Genomic DNA, 9,762 nt, shown 5'->3' with positions numbered 1-9,762 from the left:
CAACCCAAATGTCCATCAATGACAGACTGGGTTAAGAAAATGTGGCATATATACACCATGGAATATTATGCAGCCATAAAAAAGAATGAGTTCATGTCCTTTGTAGGGACATGGATGAAGCTGGAAACCATCATTCTGAGCAAACTATCACAAGGACAGAAAACCAAATACCACATGTTTTCACTCATAGGTGGGAACTGAACAATGAGAACACTTAGACACAGAATGGGGAACATCACACACTGGGGCCTGTTGTGGGGTGAGGGGAGGCAGGAGGGATAGCATTAGGAGATATACCTAATGTAAATGACTAGTTAATGGGTGCAGCACACCAACATGGCACATGTATACATATGTAACAAACCTGCACTTTGTGCACATGTACCCTAGAACTTAAAGTATAATAAAAAAGTTTTTAAAAATGCAGTGGTTAAGTACACAGTGGTTCCAACACAGTGGTTACATATGCAGAGATTACCTATGCAGTAAAGTACGCAGCAGTACACAGTGGTTAAACATGCATCGATTAAACATGCAGTGGTTAAGTATGCAGTGGTTCAAAACGCAGTGGTTACATATGCAGTAAAGTATGCAGCAGTAAGGAACGCTGGCTCAGAAGCTGACAAACCTAGATTTAAAGTCTAACTCTTTTACTTCCGACAGGGCTCAGAGACCTCTCTGAGTCTCATCTTGATCATCAATGAGGTGGGAAGAAACATGGTACCTGTGTCCTAAGTTCGATTCCAGGAATAAAGGAGCTGACTTAGGTAATGTGCCCTGGTCTGGCATAGAGTAAGAGGACAGTATAAGGGGTTTCTGTTATAATTATAATTAATTGTTATATTATAAATTTATTATATATTACTATAATTATGATTACTTGTATTATCACTGTTATTATTATCATCATTATGATGGTTTTGTCACATCAGAGGGTCAGTCACAGACAGAAGGGAGCAAGAGACTCACACGCTGTACATTAGAGTACAACAGCTCTACAATAGAGACGCTGTACGACACAGCATCATTTTTTTTCAGATTTTCATGACCAGAATCTTGTCTTCTGGCTTCATGAAACTCTCACTAACATATCTTAGGATTTCCTATGCTGTAGCCTCACTGCCACAATCTGTACATGCCTGGTCTAACTTAATCCTCATCCTGACCTTGAGAATTACATCTCAACATTCCCATTTTATAGCTGTGAAACTGAGGCCCACGGAGAAAAAGAAACTTGCCCAAGGCTGCTCGATTCATAAGTGACAGGGTCCAGATTCGTACACACAGATTCCATGTAGGAGACAATATTTTTTATTTTTTATTTTGAAACGGAGTCTTACTCTGTCACCCAGGCTGGAGTGCGGTGGCACGATCTCGGCTCACTGCAACCTCCTCCTCCTGGGTTCAAGCAATTCTCCTGCCTCAGCCTCCAGAGTAGCTGGAATTACAGGTGCTCACCACCACACTTGGCTAATTTTTATATTTTTAGCAGAGACAGGGGTTTCACCATGTTGTCCAGGCTGGTCTCCAATTCCCGACCTCAGGTGATCCTCCCACCTCGGCCTCCCAAAGTGTTGGGATTACAGGCGTGAGCCACCATGCCTGGCCCAAAGTTTTAAAAGTAGGGAAATTCCCTTCCTTCTCACTTCTCTCTTTATCTCCCTCTGCCTATCATGGAAACTACTTTCTTCCTGTTTCCTGGAGTGAACTCTCCAGACATGTGGTTGAACTTCACTTCTCTACGTTGATAGGGCTTAACTGTTTCTCTCTCCTTGAAATCGCAGCGTAACTAAAGCCTGTACCTGAGAGGGCAGCCTAGGTGGTGGGGAAGACTTCATTTTTGAAAATTACTCCACTTAACTCCCACTTATAAGAACTTATGAACACAAAGAAGGAAACAATGACACTGGGGCTCTGCTTGATGAGAGAGGGTGGGTGGAGGGAGAGGAGCAGGAAAGATAACTGTTGGGTAATGGGCTTGATACTTGGGTGATAATGTATACAACAAACCCCTGTGGCGCGTGTTTACCTATGCAACAAACATTCACATGTAACCCCAAACCTAAAATAAAAGTTAGAAAATAATAATGAAATAAAAATTTAAAAGAAAAACATGACTCCAGTTTCCCAAGCCACTTCTCCAAAATTCAGTAATCACATCTTCTAGAAATAGATTTTCCAGAGGCCTTACAAAGCCTGGGCCAGGCTTTGTAAATGTATGCCAAAAATAGGAGGCAGGGGATATATATTTTTTTTTTTTCAGTAGCATCCATAGGATAATGGAGTGGGTTTTAGCCAAGGGTTTAAGATCAGAGAGACTGGAGTTCAAAACTTCGCTCTGCCACTTATTGGCTGTTGTATTCTAGGGAACTCATTTTACCTCTCCCAGCCTCAGTAAAATGATGAGTATACAGTATTTTTCTGGGGTATGCTCTCTGTATATGTGTGCTAGCACAGTGCCCGTCACACAGTGGGTGCTCAAGAAGTATTAGTTAAATAACTGAGTAAAAGAAAAAATACAAAGACCTGAAACTCCTGAGACAGGTCTGGGCTGAAACTATGATTTGGGAGTCAGCGGCTCATGGAGCCATTAAAATGGAAAGGAACTCTATCATTTAAGGTAGGGCTTGCCGAACTACAGCCAGTGGGCCAATTTAGCCTGCCTCCTGCTTTTATAAATACAATTTTATTGGAATACAGATATGCTTTTTTGTTTGCATAATACCTAGGGCTGTTTTTGCACTACAGTGGCAGAGAGGAGTAGTTGTGACAGAAACCACTGGGTGTACAAACTTAAAATATTTATGATTTGTTCCTCCACGGTAAATATTTACTAACCCTTGATTTAAGGGTTTGAAAGAGGAACTTGCATAAGAGAGAGGTGAGCCATGACCAGACAGGCAGACTTTATTTCTGTGTCTTCAACTTGAACGTCCTCACTGGCTCTCACCTGTGTCCTCTGGCGGCACCCAGTTCCCGACAGGCCTTGTCTCTCTCCCAGCTGTTGGTGCCCAAAGGGTCAGTGGCCAGATGCTGACCCAGCTTTTCTGAGGGTCCATCCCGAACTGGGACAACGGGGCTATTCTGGGGCTCTGTCCTACAGAGGAAGAAATAAGGACACAAAAGTGTTAGAATATACAGAGACACTTAATGTTCATTAAATATTCATAGAATTCCTAGTATTTCCCAGCTTCCCTTGCAGTTAGGTTGAGCCCATGAGATTATCTTTGGCCAATGGTCTCTAAGCAGGAAGGAACACATGTAATTTCCAGTTCAAGGCAATCAAGATCCATGTGCCTTCTCCAGCTCCCCCTTCCTCTGTCATAGTGACTTTAGAGTCCACACATTCTGAAGGGTGAAACTATTTGATGGAGGAAAGATGCCCGTACCACATCAGATTTTGCAAGAGAGAAATAAACTGAAATTAGGTTAAACCACTTTGATGTAGGTTTATTTGTCACAGCAGCATAGCTTATTCTATTTGGACTAAATCACAGAGAGATGCTGGAAACCAGCATTTCATTTCCTTTCTCAAGACATAATGGGAGGCCAAAGCATGATAAGATTAGTGTAAACCCCACTTTGCCATTTCTATTCCATTTCTCTGCCTTATCTCTGTATGGACCACATATATGTAGATTCAAATAGTCTTAACTATGTAGTAGCTATAGTATCTGGGGCCAGTCACAACATCTCTGAGTTGCAGTTTCTTCAGTTATAAAATAGTGAATAGTATCAATTCATATATTGCTGAGCTATTGTGAATATAAAATGAGATAAAATATACAAGCAGAAAGGCCTCAAAAGTGTCAGTTTTCTTTGGTTTTACTTCCTTGTAAACCAAATCTCCAATCTGATGTCCTTCATTGGTATGAACCACCCACTTGGGACAGCAGTCCCCATGAAGGCCTGCAGTCCTGCAGCCCCCTCTTCTGCCACTGACAAAGGCTGCAGAGAATACTGAGGAGTCGCCTATGAGTCCCACTTCTTTATGGGAGTTCCTGAGAGGGCAAAGAAGTTGCCTGGTTAATCAGTTTTTGAAGAGACTGTCACTCAAGTTCCTGCCTCTTAACTAGGAAGAGTCAGGAGTTTGAGAGAAACAGGTGTATTTGGTGACACGCAGAGAGCGTCCCTCCCTGCTCACCCTGCCTTCAGACCCCATGTCAAGCATTGATCAAAGGCATTAGCATGTCTCATGCACCAGGCTCCTGCATCGGTGCATCCAGGTTGGTTTCATGACTCAGGATGAATGTGTCTGACAAGCCCCCTGCTCCTTAGGGCTTCTAAGAGAGCAAGCCAAGCCCAGTCGATATTGAAGGAAGGGCAGCAAAACACATCCATCTCTGTCAGCCACTTATGAGTGCATCTTTAGAAGCAGAGCTGGTAGAACTGCAAGCCCTGGAGGGATGGAGATTCTAATTAGGGCTTCTCAGCCCTTCTCACTGCCAACTCTGTGCTTTCAGAACTCCCTTCCGTCCTGCTCAGCCTCAGTTTTCCCTAAACCTCCCTACTATGGGGGTTACCTTTCCATGCCTTTACTTCTGCCCATTTATCCCTGAGGAATGCTGCCCTATCTGCTGTCTGACAACAAAGCTTCTGTTTTCTGCCTAACACCCAGCAAGGCTTGCCTCTTCCCACACTTGTCCTGGCCTAGGGTAACCCGCATTCATTAACTCCAATTTCCTGAGTGCCTTCATTGTATCCAGGTCAGTTTCAGGTGTGGAGATACAGTGAACAAGACAGTGATATCTCCTGTGATTATGGAATGTTTACATTCTAGATGGAGGAATAGATAATAAACACATAGCAAGTAAAAATGTGGCTTGTTGAATGGTAACACAATTTTTTTTTTTTGAGACAGAGTCTCACTGTGTTGTCCAGGATGGAGTGCAGTGGCATAATCACAGCTCACTGCAGACTTGAACTCCCTGGCTCAAGCGATCCTCTGGCCTCAACCTCCCAAGTAGCTGGGACCACAGGCACACACCACCATACTCACCTTTTTTTTTTTGTAGAGACAGGGTTCCACTATATTGCTCAAACTGGTCTTGAACTCCTGGACTCAAGACCTCCCGACATGGCCTCCCAAAGTGCTGGGATTACAGGTGTGAGCCACCATTTTCAGCTGACAGAGCTAAGAAATGGGAGGAATGGCTGCTACTTTGTATATAATAATCAGGGAAGTCCTTCCGGAGGAGTAACAAGGGAGTGGAGACTTGAAGGATTCAGGACTAATCTTAAAGTTTGGGCAGTTTAGAATGTATTAGATTATTTGACACTCTTGTCATCAAAAGATCAAAAGATGGAACTTAATTTATCTCCCTTTGAATATTGGATGGGCTTAGTGACTCACATTTAATGAACAGAATGTAGTAGAAGTGATAATGTATGACCTTCAAGACTTGGTCACAAAAGGGAGCTTCTGCCTTCTTCTCTTGGGTTGATAATTCTGGCAGAAGCCGTGTTGTGAGGACATTCAAGCAGCCATATGGAGGGGCCTATGTGAAGAAGAACTCAGGCCTCCTGCCGACAGTCAGCACCAACTTAGCCCTATGAGTGAGCCGCCTTGGAAGTGGATTCTCCAGCTCCAGTCAAGCCTTACCATGAGACTGCAAACCTGGTTGACATCTAACCACAGCTTCATGAGAGATGGTGAGTTGGAACCACTCAGTCAAATTCCTGAGTCACAGAAACTATGAACTATAATAACTGTTTGTTGTTGTTTTCAGCCAAAAGATTTGGAATAATTTGTTACAGTTATATATAGCTTCTACACAGGTAGAAGCTTCTACACTGCTGGAAGTAAGAAGTGTGCCCTAGGCAGAAGGAATAGCAAGTTCAAAAATTGTTAGCGTATTATAAGGAAGAGCGGCCGGGCACAGTGGCTCATGCCTGTAATCCCAGCACTTTGGGAGACCGAGGCAAGTGGATAACTTGAGGTAAGGAGTTTGAGGCCAGCCTGGCCAATATGGTAAAACCCTGTCTCTACTAAAAATAAAAGAATACTTAGCGTGTTTTGGTGGTGCACGTCTGTAATCCCAGCTACTCAGGAGGCTGAGGCGGGAGAATCGCTTGACCCCAGGAGGCAGAGGTTGCAGTGAGCTGAGATCATGCCACTGCACTCCAGCCTGGGTGACAGAATGAGATTCTGTCTCAAATAATAATAATAATAACAACAATAATAATAAACAGCAAGCAAGGGCTAGAGTGGCAAGAGGTCAGATCAGAGATCAGGTCGTGGGAAGACCTTTGAGGCTCTCTGCAGCTGAGATGGGAGAGGAGTCTTTGGAACAAGCATGATTACATTTGAGAAAGATCACTCTAGTGGTTGAGGGACACAAGGCTGAAGGGAGAGAAGGGCAGAGATGGGGAAATGGTTGCAATAGTCCAGGCTCTGATCAGTGTAGTAGCAGAGTGGAGTGGGGGATGAGATGTGGTCTGATTATAACGAATTTTGAAAGTAGTACTGACATGATTTGCTGCTGACTAAATGTGAAAAGTAAGAGAGTCAGACAGGAGGAGGAGTCAAGGATGACGTCAAGGTTTTGAACCTGAGCAACTGGAAGGATGGCGTCAACATTGAGGAGATGGAGAAAGTAAAGTAGGGAGAAAGCTTTTGGGAAGATCTATCCTCTTTTCTAAGACGTGGTATGCCTTTGCTCCCCTACCAGCAACTCTTAATATGTTGTTGTCATTTGATTGTCTTCTATCAAACTGGACTGTGAGCTCCCTGTGAGCAAGACTGGGTCTTACTGCCTGCTGCTTAGCGAGCACTCAGCAATATTTTTTCAATGAATCAATAAAAGCAGTAACAAATTAGCAAAGAGAACATTGTTTCAAAAAGTTAGAAAGTGCTTTTGAGATGCTTTGGACTAATTTCCTGATGTTATAGTTGGTGGGAATGGAATCTCAGAAAGGGTCCATAACTCAGCCAATGCCTCAGTCTACTCAGACTGCTCAATCCATGTCTTCTCTGTTCAACCTCATATTTCTTTTAGAAAAGATCAGTGAGCTTATTGATTTGTGTGCATTGTCCAGCAAAGCCTTGACACATAAGGTAGTTCACTTCCCAGGTGGCTCACTCATACTACTAGCAAGCTGGTGCTGGCTGTGGGCAGAGGCCTTACTTCTTCACATGGGCCTCTCCGTATGGCTGCTTGAGCATCCTCACAATATGGCGGCTGGCTTCCCTGACAATGATCAATCCAAGAGAGCAAGGCAGAAGCTGCCTTTTGTGACCAATTCTTGCAAGTCAGACATTATTGCTATGTCAAGGTGGAGACACATAAGAATACAATTTTGAACTCTCTGGGGCATTGTAGAAAATAAATCGATACCACAAGCAATCCCATGATAGGCAAAAGCTGAGAGCTGTGAGGAATTTGGCAGTGAATAAACACATGGTGAGTGTGCTGGCATTGGGTGGGAGGTCTCAGTGACTTGTCTAATGGAGAGAGTAGAGGCGTGAGTTATCTGAAGTATAGGAGAAGCTGGTGGATGCTACTGCCAGAGCCCTGGGGTGTAAGGCTTCGGGTGAGGACAGTGCCTCATTCATCATTGTCAGCAATAGGGGTCAGGAATCAGATATGGGGAAATCTTGAAGATGATTTGGTAAGGAAGGACACAATGGAGTTGCAGGAATTTATGTAACTTTTACCCTCTGATGTGGTAGATTTTTCTTTTTCTCCAATAGTACTGGTTTCACCTTCCTGGTGTTGGGTACCCCACCTGGAATTTTGCAATAAAACCAACAGAAATAAAATGAATTCTGTCAGGCAGACAGGAAGTGCTAAGGGGAGGAAGAAGGAAATTCTCTGTAATATACCATAACATTTAAAGTCTTTTTTTCAAAATGTTCCAAGAGGCTGCTTCTCAGCTTTCTTAAAACTTAAAGAGACTCAGACAGCATGTAGCTGAGGGTTTTCCATGACTGGCACAATATCAGAGGGCTTTAAGGAGCTTTTAAAAATATGGATTCTTAGGTCCCATCCTAGTTGTAGTAAATCAGAGTCTCTAAGGGGTGACATCCAGGAATCTGCATCTTAAAGACACATCGCAGGCAATTGAGCTTCCTATTGGATCAGGAATAAAATCCAAACTGACAGTCCAGACTAAAACACTTGGCACAATCTGGCCTGTGACCCTGCTTTCAATCCCTCTTCTACCCATCTCCTACTCCTCTTCGTATCTCACTCTGTTCTAGCCACATGACATCATTGCTTCTCCTCAAATGCTCAGAGCCTTTGCGCTTTCTGTTCCCTCCATCTGGTATGCTGTTCCTCCAGCTCTTTGCGTGGCCAGCGCTCTCTTTCTATTCAAAAGTCACCTTTTCAGAGAGGCCCTCCCTGACTCCCGTGCTCTCTGCTCCACTTGTGATGGGAATCACGGTAACCTGTGGTGTCTTTCTTCATCGAGTTTTTTAGTGTTTGAAATGATCATTTTATGTGTCTATTTGCCAAATGATTGTCTTCTGGACTAGAATGTAAGCTTTATGAGAGGGAACTCGTCTCTTTCCTCACCCCTGAATCCCCAGAGATGCAGTGCCTGACGTCGTGTAGCTTACTGCTCAATGAACATTTATTGAATGAACAAATGAATACTTAGATGGGTGAACAAATGAATTGTGATTACCGATCTCATGTGGGAACCACAGATCAGATCCTAATTCTCCTTACAAATAAAGAAGCAGAGGTACAAATAAAGAGTCTGAGGTCACTCAACGCTGCAGTGGAATCAGGCTTCAGCCACAGCCTCAGCCCTCCACAGCCCCACCCATCTCCCCTCCCTGTCTCCAGCCTTGCATCTTTGCAGGTCCTTATGAAAAATTCTGTGTTCCATCCTTGCTGAGGAGTACCGGCAGTTGCCTCATTTTCCTTCTATATCGCATTAATAAAAAATACTCAAAAGAAGGCGAAATCTTCGGGGACAGCTAAAACAGTGGAGTCAAGGGCCGGCACACTCCACTTCACAGAGGGAGGGAGGGAGGGAGGGAGCCATGAGTGCCGAATTCCTCAAGGCCTCCCGGCTCTGTTCCTGCTAATCAGAGACCTGGAGCTTAGATGCTGTCTCTGTCGTCATGGCAACCGGCAGATTCCAAGGCTCCGATAAGAGTCAGGGCTGAACTTTTCTGCAAAACTCCTCAAGAGGCCTGGCTCCCTAGCTGCTTCCCTGCTTCCCATCAAAGCTCTTGCTCACTGAGCCGATCAGTCAACTGCTCCCAACAAAGTGCTCATTTGACCCAGCGTGGGGTGCAGATCCTCATGCCCCAAGCACTAGGTTTCGAGTTAAACACTGTTTGGGGAATCAGAGACCAACAATGGTGGAGCAAGAAGAACCCCAGCTCCAGCTCAGCTCTGTACAGAGTGGAGAAACGGAGGCCCAAGAGCCAAGGGGACTTGCCCAAGGCAAATAGTGACTCATACCATAGCTCTGGCTAGTAGAATTGCCACCTTTTGACTCCCAGCCCAGTGCTCTCTCCACATCACTCTATCATCACAGCAGCTAGTATTTATCAAGCACCTCCTGCATACCAGGCACTGAGCTAACTAAACACTTCTCACTTATCTTCTCATTGAAGCTTTCAAAGAAACCCACGAGCCAGCATTACCATCCCTACTGTGAAGAACAAACTGGGACTCTGAGATATTACCTGGCAAGAACATCAGCGGCTGCCCTGCCTGTTTATAAGAATCAACTGAGAGGCCAGGCTTGGTTGCTCATGCCTATAATCCCAGCACTTTGGGAGGCCGAGGCGGGCGGATC

The 9,762-nt window shown here is 44.4% G+C and overlaps 1 protein-coding gene across 1 annotated transcript in view; it reads right to left on the bottom strand.

The window, feature by feature from the left end:
- Positions 1-9,762, bottom strand: part of SRRM4 (serine/arginine repetitive matrix 4) — a 183,998-nt gene that overhangs the window by 59,571 nt on the left and 114,665 nt on the right. The window contains exon 2 of the mRNA XM_011964407.1: positions 2,951-3,097. Coding sequence (XP_011819797.1) covers positions 2,951-3,097 — 147 coding nt within the window. The remainder of the gene's footprint in view (positions 1-2,950; positions 3,098-9,762) is intronic.

Source organism: Mandrillus leucophaeus, unplaced genomic scaffold, assembly GCF_000951045.1.
Source record: "Mandrillus leucophaeus isolate KB7577 unplaced genomic scaffold, Mleu.le_1.0 Scaffold7, whole genome shotgun sequence".
Lineage (NCBI taxonomy): Eukaryota > Metazoa > Chordata > Mammalia > Primates > Cercopithecidae > Mandrillus > Mandrillus leucophaeus.
The sequence above is the reverse complement of the archived record's forward strand: the minus strand, read 5'-3'. Positions and strand labels throughout refer to the sequence as shown.